The sequence below is a fragment of the Tauraco erythrolophus genome, chromosome 12, assembly GCF_009769465.1.
Source record: "Tauraco erythrolophus isolate bTauEry1 chromosome 12, bTauEry1.pri, whole genome shotgun sequence".
Lineage (NCBI taxonomy): Eukaryota > Metazoa > Chordata > Aves > Musophagiformes > Musophagidae > Tauraco > Tauraco erythrolophus.
In genome coordinates this window covers 3,171,417-3,185,913 of record NC_141476.1, presented here as the reverse complement: position 1 = coordinate 3,185,913, position 14,497 = coordinate 3,171,417, and the positions used below count along the sequence as shown (strand labels likewise).

General features: G+C 40.0%; 1 protein-coding gene across 1 annotated transcript in view; it reads left to right on the top strand.

Annotated features, from left to right (window-relative positions):
• Window positions 1-14,497, top strand: part of CNTN6 (contactin 6) — an 88,868-nt gene that overhangs the window by 44,384 nt on the left and 29,987 nt on the right. The window contains exons 7-9 of the mRNA XM_086619314.1: window positions 1,113-1,249; window positions 4,609-4,738; window positions 5,819-5,969. Coding sequence (XP_086475440.1) covers window positions 1,113-1,249; window positions 4,609-4,738; window positions 5,819-5,969 — 418 coding nt within the window. The remainder of the gene's footprint in view (window positions 1-1,112; window positions 1,250-4,608; window positions 4,739-5,818; window positions 5,970-14,497) is intronic.

Sequence of the window (14,497 nt, the reverse complement as noted above, 5' to 3'; positions counted from 1 at the left end):
TACTTTTCCGTTCTGGGAAGCAGCTAGTTGACATCCTACTAATCCAGTGTTGGGCAACCTCAAGGTACTTTGGGGCAGAGACTGAGCTACCTGCGGAGTCATTCTGTAGAAGGGAGGCTTTTTAGTAGCTTGTTCTGCTACTCTGAAAGCATAACAGGTCTCTTCCCAAAAATTAAATGGCTCTGTGTAAGAAGTGCATGTATGTGTGTGTATATATATTTATATACATATGGAAATTACGGCATTATGATTTAATAACCCAGCCAAAAGTTTTTCACAGGATGTTAAGATATCAGCCATGTATGTTAGAGGCAAAGGGGTGCAACCTGGTATCTCAGTTGCACAGGGCTTGGGTCTATCCCAAAGTTAGGTGGGTGCTAGTTGTTCTCCTTAGGTTTCATATTCACCTACATCTTGACAACTATTCCCAATATCAGCCTCTCTCAAGCTAATTCCTGCTCAGCTCAGTCCTTGAGTGCTTAGTTGGACGTTTACAGAGCTCGTCGGGGATTCCTGCAAATTCTGCTGTTATGCAGCGATGAATTTATGTCAATATGCCACGAGTATTCAGAAGGTGTTATTTGGATCTGAGTCGCCCTAATTCTTTTGTGTAATGTTTGTGTTGTGAATTACAAAGAACCCACTGTCTGAACCCATCGTCTCAGGGATGTGGGTAAAACAGAGGAGTAGCACTTATAATCCATGATTTTTGTTAGCTGCTGACTGATGATTTTGATACTTCTACTTTTGGTACACAGATCCAAGCACCTTGAGAGGAGGGCTGTTTTTCAGAAATTGGGCGTCTCAGTGCTTTCAGAGGGCATGTCCAGAATTTCAGGCATCTAAAACCACTGCTGTTGCAAATTTTGGCCTTAAAAATGAATAACATCTAAACTGATCTTCCTGCCCACCAGTCACTCGGTCTCTAACAGTTTTCCAAGTTAGTCCTGAAGTTTAATGCCGGGGAATTGTTGTGCAGAATTCACTCACAATACAGTAAGAATGTGTTGGACACATACTAGTTAGCCTTGCTCAGCTCATTAATTAATGGCAGCATACCTCCAGCAAAATAATTTTTCTCCTGCTTAAGATGGTTTGCATATTCTTTTCAGCACTCCCTGAATGGGACAAAAAAATCCAAAATGCCTTTCTGTCTCTCTATGACAGTTTAGTTTGGGAATGTAAGGCAAAAGGAAAACCAAGCCCTTCCTACAGTTGGTTAAAAAACGGCCAGCCGCTCACGTCAGAGGTAAGGTTCCTGGTGTCTTGTTTTCTTTCTTCCTCCTCTTTTTGTTTTTACATGTTCTAGTCATGACATTCCTTTTTACAGTGCATTATCTTTTTTTTCAGAGATTTTATTAAAGCTGAACATATCAAAACAAACATAACAGTACAAACTCATTGCAACACAGTGCCTGAGTTCTTGGAGTTCATCTTTATTGAAAATGTATGGTGTTGCCAATTTACATAGATAGATACACAGATTTCTTCATATGATTTATCTTACAGAGCATCTAATTGCTACAAGATATGACAGTATGGATGGGTTTAAAAATAACAAGAAGGGTCTGTGCAGAACCACTAGATTCATTTGTAGACGTAATCCATAATTAACCGGTAGGATGCCAACTGACTGTTTGTGGAAGAGAGTTTCAGAGCTGGCATTGCAAACTGATCAGCCTGTTAACTTGCACTTTTCTTCTGTTTCTCGTCTTAATCTGGAGCCTGGATGGACCTTTGGTCTCATGCAGATGGCCTCTTATGCTATGTTAGTCCTTTAACTGAATCAATCAGCAATGAAAATCGGCTAATATTGAGGTTAATACTTTTCTGGCGCTATGTAGAGGAATAGCAGACTAAAGAAAGTCACATGAAGTTCTAAGGAAAAGATGAATATGTGAAAAAACTCAAAGGAGAAAGAGGAACCAAGTGGAAAGTAAAGTAGCAAAGTTGTAGGAGCGCAGCAGGGGAGGGGAAATCAACTGGAGCTCAAACATTTAAGAAACCTGATCAGATATTTATGTAGACATGTTTTTGAGATCCCAGCTTTATCACTTTCCAGGCAGAATAGTCATGCTTCTGTGGTGGCCAAACTTTGGCACATCTGTCTTCTAATCTTCACTCGTTGGTGACCTCATGGAGAATGACTTCTGTGGCAAGAGACTGTTTGCTGAGTTTACATTCTGCTGAGGCCAAGTTTTCCCTTTTTAATAAGCAACTATTCAGCATCTATTGGGCATAAAATGGCATGGCTCGTTGGTAATGCATTTGCACTTGGAAAAAAAAATAATACTGTGATTAATTTCTGTCTAGCAAGAACAGATACAGAATAATTTCCAAAACATATGGGGTAAATTAACACCTGCTGGGTTGCAGAACCAGCATTTGTTTGACTCAGTAGTACTTATCTGAAACGATTGGAGGGGGGTCCAATCTTCCATATGATTTTCTGCTGGATTAGTCCTAAACAGCCCAACTAGTGTCTGAGAAGGCTAGCCAGAATTTACTTGGATTGCTGTTTTTCTGAACCTGATCATTTTACTCATTGTCACCTCTTCCAAAGCAAGACTATCTAGTTTCTCTCTCTTTGAAGACAGTGATGTTTAGAATCTGTCACTCTTCAATTGCATTGTTTCAATAAAAAAAAAAAAAACAAAAACACTCTACAGACACATTTTCAACCAGCGTTTTCATGGTACTTACAGTGTATCGTAAATAGAGTACTTCAGGCAACAAAATGCTGAATGTTATTGCTCAATGGACAAAATGGATAGTTTGGAGGTGAAAGTACAAGGGAGATGCAATAAAATATTCAGTCTGTCACAGCACCCTGCTTGTTGGAAATATCACAGGGAGAATACCTTCCAGACACTTTCCACCTTGGGGCTGATTCTGAGGATATTGTCTACTCTTTGTCAGACCTTTCTCTCTGACCACCTACTTGGTCATCCTGGCATTATTCCTGCCTTGTGTACATGGTGTGCTTTATTCTTCTCTTTGTCTGCAAAGCTCAAAAGAGCCAGCAGAGAACGGTGGGGGATTCGGCATGTGTTTGAAACACGAGTGTTGCTTCGGAAAGGGGCTTTGTATTCAAAGGATGTTTGTAAAAATAGAATGCATTGAGAGGACAGCAAACAGCCTGAAGGTAAAAATAAGTATGCAAAAAAGATATCTGTAACGAAAGCGTCAAAAAAAATTAACAGTGGATAAGGAGTGTAATGTTGTTAATTAGTTTGCAACACACCAGCCATATGACTGCAGGCTGTGCTCTCATCAAATTTCCAAGCTAAACAAGGTTGGCTTGGGTGAGTTCTTCGTTGGGAGACCTCCAAGGAAGAGCCAGAGTGTTGGAAACTAGAGCTCCATGGCTCAATAGGTGACACTCTCCCCTCTGCAGGCACCTCAAGAGAAGCCCCCACGACAGGCTGTGCAACTGGGTTATCCGTGGCAACCCAGCAAGTCAGGTCATATACGTTCAGCGGTCCACAGATACATTTTAGATGCTTGTTGCTGTTCAGCAAAGACTGTACCGTGTACTCTAAGAATACATGCTCCCATTACTGCTTCAGAGGCAGCAGAGCCAGACAAAAGGAGCAGCATAATAATAGTAGTAATATCTGTTGTTTCAGAGTTACATTTGGTGATGGAATTTATATTCCCTGTTGTGGGTTTCTTCCACACTGATCTGTCTCAGCGAATACGTTTTCTTCTCCTTCTCAATGTTACTTTGCAATGAAACTATTATTGTCTCCAGAGGCTAGTAATTGTAAAATCACAAAATATTTAGCTTTAAGCTATGCTTGTAGCATGAAACAGGCTTTTTTCTATTTGCCAAAACAGAGCAAATAAGACTCCTTTTAACACATCAAAAACCAAGCTCCGGTCCAAATTTACCTACTGTGCAGCTTCCTCTATTTCAGCAGAATTGCACTGAAGAAACTTAGCGTGTACAGAAATTCCAGCCACGAGGAGCGTGCTCTCCCTCTGATCTGAACAGCTGCCTGTGGGTTTCCAATAGGAATTTTAAAAGCGTTGGCTTGCAGTAGAGCTCTGTCAGTGGATCATTTTTCAGTGACTTGTGATCTGATGACATTTGAAACGTTTCCATTATTTGAGCACCTCTGTCTCCTGTGGAGCTTTTCTGATCATCTTAGATTATCATCATCAGATTCATCTCGTCGGAGGAGGGGGGTAGGCCATGGAAGATGCTCCAGGCTCCCAGCGTGGAGCAGCTGTACCTGCCCTGCAGTAGCTGCTTTTGCTTCTCCTTCACAGCGAAGCATACCCACAGATTCACAGCTCAACAGTGCAGAGAAACATGTGCCACAGCTGGAACATCTGGGCAAACCTACCCAAGGCAATGACTCCGCAACACATGCCTTGGGGTTCTTGAAAAGTTCGAAGAGCTAAGAGGTCTGAAAACATAACCACCATCATATAGCCGAGGTATACATCGTATTTCTGATGTAGTCGTTGACATTATTTCCAAGAAAATAACATTTCTGCTTCTCAGTTATGATCAGGTGCATCAGTGTGATACCAAAAAACTTTGGGACTGTACACTCATTGACTATCTTGATGGTTTTTTGCTTGTTTTTCTTTTACCAGGAAAGAATTCAAATAGAAAATGGAACTCTTATCATACCTGTGCTGAATATGTCAGACTCTGGCCTCTACCAGTGTGTGGCAGAAAACCAGTACGACACCATTTATGCCAACGCTGAGTTGCGGGTGATAGGTGAGTAAATGCCACTGAAATGAGCAGGGACTGAGTATAACGGGACACTTGTTTAAAAAAATCGAAATTAAGAAATGAGTAGATTAAATTCTATCTGGCAGTTAAGTCTGTTGATATTTTTTTTGCTGCTTGGTCTTTGTCACCCATGTGTAAATGTTTTTGTTTGGTTGTTTTTTTTTTTATTTTGTGACTGGTTTGGAGGAAAATTCTAATCCTGTGTGGTCTTTTTTTATCACACACAACAATTCTAATGAATGCTATTTCTCACTTAGTATTATGAGTTATTAATATAGTTATTCTGCAGTTTTTAAAAGTCAATTTCAAAAAGTGGGAAAAACGTTTTTAACTATAAACAAAAAGCATATGGCAAATGTGTATAAAAAAGCAAATAACACATAGCAAATAATCTCATTAACGATTACCAGAGATGCATATAGAATTGAATGTGTTCATATATTATAAAAAGTATTCTGTTACAGATATCCAAATATAAAGTTTGTTCAACAGCCAAATATTAGTGAAACCAGTAAAACACAGACTTTAAGAGCACCTAATAGTTGTACACATCTTGTGTTTTCTCCTTCTCCAAGAATGAATTTTTACACAAATTACTGGACAAATAAACACATTTTCAGAAAACAGTGTCAGTTTATGAACAGAAAGCCATTGAAAAACTGTATTTGTAATTGAATACTCTGAACTCTGCAGACGAATACATGTGGCTGGGATCAGGAGTGTGATGTTTATCCTACTGACATCACTGTGCTCAGGAACCTCATTCTTCATCGCAGATAGACCCATTCTCCCAGTCTGCAGATAGCCCTAAGGAAAGATTGTCAGAACAGACAGTTTCTAGTTAGTTTAGAAACAGCATAAATAAGATTCAATGAATTCCGTTTTTTGGTGCTTAAATACATTTTTCATGTTTGATGTATCTACTTTTGCAGAAACCTCAAAAGCAAAGCAATTATTGGATTCACCTACTATGTAATTCGGAGAGAAGAATTTAGCGAGTTCATTTAGTAACTTGTCAGCTGCAAACTGTTCTGCTCTTCTTTCTCTTTACTTCTCTGTTTTTAGCCGCAGCACCCGATTTTTCCAAAAATCCTGTGAAAAAAACGTCTGTTGTTCAAGTTGGAGGTGAAGTCACAATCGGTTGTAAGCCGAGTGCTTTCCCCAGAGCAGTTATTAACTGGAGAAAGGGCTCAGAGGTTCTGCGCCAGAACAAAAGGTACCGTCATAAACCGGTTGCTGGCTTGCCGGGTGTTCTCTGTTTTAATATCATTTAACCATCCCCGAGGCGCAGCCGACTTGGTATTGCTTTTGACAGCTCGTTGATGGAAAAACTTTGATGCCAGAGGCCTGTTTGTCTTGAGCTGTGGCCGTGCAGCTCTGCAGATCCAAAGCTGGATGAGAAGAAAGCCGAACCGAACACGCGGGTAATTGCACGATACAGATGTTTGTGTTCATCAGCAGTTACTTCTCTGCAGCGCTATCAGAGCTGACTGTTCACCACACATACAGCCTGAGTGAGTCAGCCTCGTGTAGGAGACATCAGTGGAGGCTTCAGGGAAGCGGGATGTGACCCCAGGCAGCGGCGGAATTGCTTGGCAGCCGTACAGGTTGTACAATAACCCATAGCTAAATCAGCCTCCGAGTGGAGCATCTCCCTTGTGAGGAAAGGCTGAGGGAGCTGGGTCTCTTTAGCTTGGAGAAGAGGAGACTGAGGGGGGACCTCATTAATGTTTATAAATATGGAAAGGGTGACTGCCATGAGGATGGAGCCAGGCTCTTCTCAGTGGCATCCAATGATATGACAAGGGGAGATGGATATAAGCTGGAACACAGGAGATTCCGCTTAAACATGAGGAAGAACTTCTTCCCAGTAAGGGGAACAGAACACTGGAACAGGCTGCCCAGAGAGGTTGTGGAGTCTCCTTCTCTGGAGATGTTCCAAACCCACCTGGACGCGTTCTTGTGTGGTCTGATCTAGGTGGTCCTGCTCCAGCAGGGGGATTGGACTCGATGATCCTTTGAGGTCCCTTCCAATCCCTGACGTTCTGTGATTCTGTGTGATTCTGTCTCTTCTGTTTAGGCAGGGTTTAGCCACTGGGCCACCGTGCTGGTACGCTCCCTCGCCAACTGGTACGGGCTTGTGTGGCCTTCAGCAGGGCTTTACTGAGGTTTGATCTGTGATGGCTGGTAGCTTGTTTGTGACTTGCCACAAACTGTCTGCACTATCACGTGCTAATGGCAATTAGATGGTAAAGCATTAAAATCAAAAGTGTCTTCCTGACTTGAGTAGGTTGTGACTAACATACACAACATACAATCGAGATGATATTTTCATATACAAACATAGACAGACAGATGAAATGGGCAACAGTGTCTAAGAATGGTAATCTTTCTCAGCATCTCTTTCAGTTCACAGATTTAACAGCAAAACTGTTTTATCACATTACCTTTTTCAAAGACTGAAAACAGAATCAGTGATTCATAAAGCTCTGGAAATTGAGCAGCAGATTTTGCACATAGGACCGGTTGCTCAAGGAGGGTAGTTTGGGTCACATAAGGCTTAAAATAATTATAATTCATGAAAACAACATTATCCAAAACTGTGACACAAAGAAATATTTATCTATTCCATACTGAAGTAATGTACAAGTATACCAGAGAATTATATATGAAAAAAGTGCAAATCTGAGAAGAGATATTTCACATGGGTATTCACAAGGAAACAGAATCCATGCTACAGGCTGTAGAGACCTTTCCTATTATTTTCCTTCCCTTTCAGTAACGGCAGTTTTATTTTCTGTTTAACTGCTCAGCTATTGGTGAAAAATACTTTTCTAGCTAGTGCTCAGCCAAATCTTTTTTGCACTTTAATTGCACAGTCTATTCAACAAAAATGCCTGTTCATCCCTATTAGACAAAGCCTATCGCTGCAGCGTGTACAAAACACAGTTTGCTACTGGTAATCTGGATTTTCTGGTGATGAGAACAGGAGCAAGGAGAGCACTGCTTAAAACTTACAATTTAAATTGTTGAATTAAGCCTAGATCTTGAGATTCCAGTACCATGATATTCCCCATCTGACTTGCTTATAAAAAATATTTACATACCGCACACAGTATTTACTTATGCTTCTGTATTAATTTAGTAACAATAATTATAAGCACGCTGTAATTTTTGAGCATCCCAGAAGGCCTTCTGCTGCTTAGCAGGAGTAAACAAAAGGAGCAGGATTTACACTGAGGCAAAGGGAGAGAGTGTTTAAACTCTCTGTGTGCAAAACATTATTACCAACGTGACCGCTGGTGCAAAATAGAATTTATGAGGCATTTTGATTATTAAATGACAAAACAGCTAATGCCATGGTTTTAAAAAGAGAGAGAATAACTCAACTATATAGTGTTTTTCCAGAGATCTTTGTGACAGAAAACAGAAAATGAAATAAGGATTTGTGTGGCTGTAATTTAAGTACACAGCTAATTAAAGTACTAAAATCATATGTGTCTTTGCTCATAAAAAAGAGAAGGAATCTGCTTTGCCTTTCTCTATATATGTAATTAAACCCTGACATGTCACATACAGATTAACTATTTTAACTAAAGCTTTCCTTATTTCTGCTGCCATTTTATTACGTAGCATTTATAATCTCTCTGGACTTCTTTACTAGGGTTTTGGTTTTTTTTTTTTTTTCCTTTTGAATGTTTGGTTGGGTTATAAATGCTGAAAAAACCTAAATACCAACCCCTTATGGTTCTAACAGCAAAATTGTGATGGACACATAGCTAAATAAGTCAGATCACATAAGTTCTTCAGAATGATTTAGTCAAATTCAATCTTTTGTTACAGAAATAGTGCAACTAGACCCATTCCACCCTAAGGGGAAAGGATATTGTTTATTTTTCACCTTCTTTCTTTCACTTATGGCGCTAGTTTGTTCCTGATAGTCGTGCATGCACGGCCCTCATCGTCTGAGCTCTTAATACGACAAGATAACACTGCTTTGTATTGAATGTTAGTTTGTAAGTATGTAGAGAGAAGTGTGCTAACTAGGAAGACCTAATTAACAGACTATTTATATTAATAAAAGCACTACGAAATATTTTTTTATTCGAGTTCCTCTGAGGGTTTTGTGTCAAGCCTTTGTAAGTATACCAAGCTGCAGTATTCGGGCCCCTGCTACATGAAAAAATACCTTAACGTTTCCTGTGTCTGAAGCATAATCTTCTGAATCTCTTGCCACGGTTCAGCAGTGAAGGTCCTCAGCCCTCAGTCCCCTTTTCAGGGCACAGACAGTTTCCTTCAGCCCCAGTTGTCTTTCCCATCTTCTCTGCAGCTCGGTCACATTGTTACCCAGATCTTCACCAGCTTGTATGCTCTCATTTGTGTAGAATACTTTATTTGCATTTGAACAGACACATTAAGCCTTCAAAAAGTTCCCAAATGGGCAAATTTTTGTGCAAGATGGTAAAACAAAGCCTGAATATACCTGTACGAGGTCTGCTTACTGTTCCCAGTCTTAACGACCCCTCCGCATTGAGTACTCTACTTCAAAATTCTTAGAAACAGCAAAATTCCACCCTCATTCATATGGCTCACCCCCTGACTAGTGGAACTTATCTTTGGTTCATGCTGCTGGCCACCTTAGAGAGGGAATTTAAGGTTATCAGCTGCAGGAATCAAAACAAAATTCCACAGTTGGCTAATCCTAGCTGGTTTTACCTGCTCTCTCTCCACGTGATCAGCTTCTCTGGATCACCTAGCAGAACAGCTTAAGGTTTTTGGGTGATTAATCTCCTCCTTCAGATCAAAGTCTTGAGAAATGGGCTTTTGGGAGCAATACCACCTGTCCAATGGGCAACTCTTTGAGAAGATTTTGTTTGTCCTTTGCTGAATGCATGACTCTTTCCTGGCATGTGCTGTGGATTTTTAGCTCAATGTGGAAATGAACTACAACAAAGAAAAAGAACAAGCCTCATGCTCTGAACGCCCACCCTGTGGAGTTTGACACAGAGATGAGCTGTTTTCATGTATGCCATATATTCTCAGTAAGTGCAATGGGAGTTTTCTTCATCTCACTTCTATCATTTCGTGTGCCAACTGAGGAAAAGCAGAAAAGAAAGAGTAGAAAGGAACAATTCATATATTAAATAAAGCAAATTTGCAAGTCTAGACACTGATCTCGTCGCAAATGTATGTCTTGTTATCACTTTCAGTGCATTCAGGATCAAGACTCTCATGGAAAACTTATTTTATAAAAATTCCTTGTGATCGAAGCATTTTAATAAATGGGAATTGGAACCTCTTTTGCTTTACCAGGGAGAGGTGCTATTCCCTCACCATGAGTTGAGGATCCCTGAACACTGAAGTGAAGGCATATGAACATATGTGATTCACTCTAGTCAGAATTTAAATGAGGATAGCTGAGGGAAAACTGAGAAATGAGGTAGGCTGAAAGAATGCATTAGTCATATACAGCGCTTTCCATGCATTAATAATCAGTAATAGCAAATATTCATAATTTAAATAGTTTTCTGGGTACTGGACAAGAAGTGTGTTTAGGGGTCACTAAAATATGCTCAATATTTGTTGGCTCCTAGACTTGCTTGTAGGACACAGTTCAGCCCCATCTCTGTGAAGGATGGTAATTGATTCTCTGCCATGAAAAAGGTTGCTCCACTTGGCAAATTCGCCCTCCCATGTCACACTTGTTTTTGGTGTTTCACACTCCAGTTATTGCCATTTCTTAAAGGAAAGCATGGAGGAATGATTGGGCACCGAAATGAAAAGCTGTCTTTCAACAACCTTATGTAAAGAAAACTGAGCAGATGTTATGACAGGAGACTTCTAACACTATGGGTGGGGGGAATTATCTGGTAATTGCTGAGGTTTTACAGCTGCCCCTTGAAGCCCCAAAATCAAGGGGATTCTCCTGCTCCCAAGTGAAATGCAAAGACCCAGCAGGTTTCATTAACTGAAGGGTTGGCTCCACTCCTGGTTGTGTGCTGCATCTCAATTGCTCTATCAGTCTCCTGGGCAGGACCATTCTCCTGCAGCCTTCTGAGCACTCCTGGCCTCCATCTGCTTCTGCTTTTCTTCTGCTCCTCAAAGCCAGATTCCAAAACCATGAACCTTTGAACACATTTTAAACTTTTTTTTTGCTATTGGGGAAAAGAATTCTGTCTTATTGTGACTGCTGTTGGATTTAGAGAAATAGGGAGTTAAAAAAAATATAGGCAATTAATTGGTAAACAGGAGAAATCCTCAATCCACTGATCAAATACAACACACAGAACATATTGTACTGTGAAATAGCATTTCAGCTTGAACCAATTTGAGAAGAAATGTGTCAGGGCAGTTCAACAAACTTCAGTGAAACATTTCAATTACCAGAATGTCAACACTGTTTGTTTAGCTTGTACTGAAACCTTCCAGAATATCCATTATTTAAAAAAAAAAAAAAAAAAAAAAAAATCTGCTTGGGAAGGAATCAAGACAAAATTGAAAATTCCAAAATTTGCACTATTCTGCTAACAAAGGAGGAGACTGATGTCACTTAACTTTTGTTTAGTTGAAGTCAATATGCAGTCTAAGGTAGTTATTTACTTTTTCTTGGCAGGCACCTCCATCTCAAATGAGATGCCTAACTTTAAGATGAGCAAAACTGAGGGAATGAGACCTATCCACAGTGTCTGAAAAAACCTCCTACCTATACTGAAGTCGGAGCAGATGAGTAGCACAGGCAAAGAGAAGTTTTGCTTGTGACTCTGCTTAGTGTCACAAACCACCCTGCTTTCTGCACCCACTGTTTGCAGACAAAGGTAGTGTAGACATTTGTATGCTGGTGGCAAGTTTCACATAGAACATATTTTCTTATGCTATTCCAGCACTTATCATTCTGTTCCTAGCTTTCCACAGCAAGGTGGCTAGGTGAATAGCAATAGGATATTAATATTACTATTATTTTATTTTTTAAGTCTGGTTTTTGAAGACTGGATTAAGTGTATCTCCATTTTTATCCTTCTTGCTTTTCTACCATAAGGAGCTTTGCATAGCTTTGATGATATGCCTTAACCCTCCTATCTTATCAGTGACTGTGTGCTTGTAAAAAAGTTCTTTTCCTACTTTAGTTTTTAAATAGAGCACTTGAAGTGTGGGCATCAGCAATCAGAACAATTCCAGATATCTTAGACACCATCGCTTTAAGTCAACATGAATACAAATTAGGCTTATCTCTTGATGAAATTCTAATTTTGCTTAGGGAAACAATGGAATTGATTCCATATCTGCTAAATTTGATTAATCACTTCAGTTCCATTCCTTGCTAACAAATAGATTGGCAGAAATCAAAGGCATGGATTTACTTGCCTGCTTTCAGTGTTTGGCCTGAATTTACATGCTAAGACATGAAAACTCCTACAAAACCTGAGATTGCTGTATAGAATCGCTTTGGGTTTTCATCTCTCAGGCCACAGTACTGCTATGTATTTGGTGCTAACCAGACGAAATCCATCATTACACTTTTCCCAAGGGAATGCTGAGTGCTGCACGGAGTATTCTTATGTTCTAGCTAAAAATATCTTATGCTCAGATTACAATGATCTCGGTTTCTGTATGAAAGGTAGCAGAAGAGAGTATTGCAAAGGACTAGTGGAGGCAGCTATATTTCTTGAATATTTATTTGCTAACAGCAGTGGCATTTTTCTGTTTTCAGTGTTGGTTGTAGGCACAAGTGTGCAAGCATATGCCCATGCTTCCTTCTTAGTAATGCAACTGAATCCAGGAGGAACATAAACCATGGCAGTACTTGCTGAAGAGTAAGTACACAATGAGCAGAAACATTTGGTGATCCAGCAAAACTAATAATGCTGGCGGAAGAAAAGTTTTACAATCAAAGGGATGCCAGGAAATGCCTCAGAATGACCTGAAGTACCTTCAGTCTTTCCTTCTTTGTATTCTCCATGTTTCCAGTTATTTCTGTCTTCTCCCCCAAGCTGAGAATGAAAGCAGGAGAGTGGAAAGCATATGAGTGAAAGATGAGGAGGGAGAGGTAAGGAGAAGGAAGAACAAGTACAGATGAGGAGAAGAAAAAGACAACATTTTATTTTTCTTCTTCATCTTATTTTGCTTTGTTTTTCCCCTTTCTTCTTTCTCTGTTATCTTTCCATTTGAAGTCAGTCCATTGCAGAGTAATGAGAAGGCAGGAGGGGACCCCCATTGCTACTTGACCCAATGAAACGCTGGCAAGCAGCAGACAGAGGAGATTAGTGCAGTGGAAGATGTAAGAAAAGGGTTTTTCCTTTCTTTTATCTCTCCTTAGAGAGTTTCATAATGGAACAAGCCAATAAACCTAATTTCATCATGTATTGCTGACTACTTAATGCAATAGTGTTTAGCACATCAGATAGCGTGAGCACCGAGGAAGCAAACGAACCATATGTTCTCACGTGCAAGAAAGAATGACAACCTCCGTGAGGCTGGATTTATTACAATTTCCCTTCTCTATGACACTTCTCTAATACAATTTTAAATTGTTCCTACTCAACTCTTGGGAACCTTGTTAAGATGAGCCTTTCTGAGGGGCTGTCCTACATGCTGAGATGTCCCAAGCAATCTGTCACTCTTCCACGTCGTATGGAGTTGCAATAAGCTAAACCCCAGTGAAAGTCAGCGTTGTGCCCTCTCTCCCTTTCAGTTCATGTCCTATCCCTGCTTCCTGCACGTATTCTGCTTGATGTTCAGGATTTGATCCAAAGCCAGCTAATCTCATTGGAGTTTTTCCATTGACTTCGGCAGGCTTTGAAACAAGGTGTCTAATTAGGAGTTTGCACAAAAAAAATAATGAGAGAATGCAACCTCCTGTGCTTCTCTTCTAGTCCAAGTCGTACTGCCATGCACATCATTACCATTGCACTATTCTGGTGTGTACTGCCATAGCATGCAAAAGTGCTGGTATTGGATGAAAAACGTGCTGCACGAACACCAAATAAAAGGTAGTTCCCGATTCCAGAATTTTCAACCTAAGAGTAACATTAGAGGTAACATAGATCAGGATATGTTGGGGAGGTGATGTGAAAAGGAGCAATAAGATACCGATTAACAGGACAGGCAAATGGACTGTTGTCAGTTGTGCTGTAGTTGTGATGAACAGGGTCTTCCAAGGAAGAGCTTCTGGGGCCAGTTTGAGCGTGAAGAGTTATGTGAGCGAAAGCATAGATACAGCACCTTGAGAATGTGCCTAATCCTTGGTCAACATGAAGGTTTTGTAGGAAGACACTAGCACCTCTGGTTTAGCCATGGGATTTTATTACAGAATAGAATCTGTTACAATCTATGAGAACTAAAAATCTTTTCAAGTTTTCAGTAAAAGGAGGATTACACTTCAGGGACACACACAAGTAGTAGAATATTACACAACAAAAGGAGACAAAATTTCTATGCTCTGTGTTATTTTGGGTGAGGATGTAGGTCTGAGGCTTCAATGAACCACATGCAGTCCCTACCATTATCACTTAAATTAAGCATAAATTCTATAGCCCGGTGAGGATTGCCTCAAGATTTCCTTCAAGCCAGCAGGTAGTCCAACCAATTCCTCACTGAAAGAAAATAAGGATTTTGGTCCTTTTTTTTTTTTTTTTCTGTCCTAGAAATTGTTTACCTTAGTTACGAATTTTGAACAATTCATTCCCAAATCCCTTTCCTGATTTAATTGTTAAAAGTTACTCAGCTCAGCATTAGAACATCCCTATT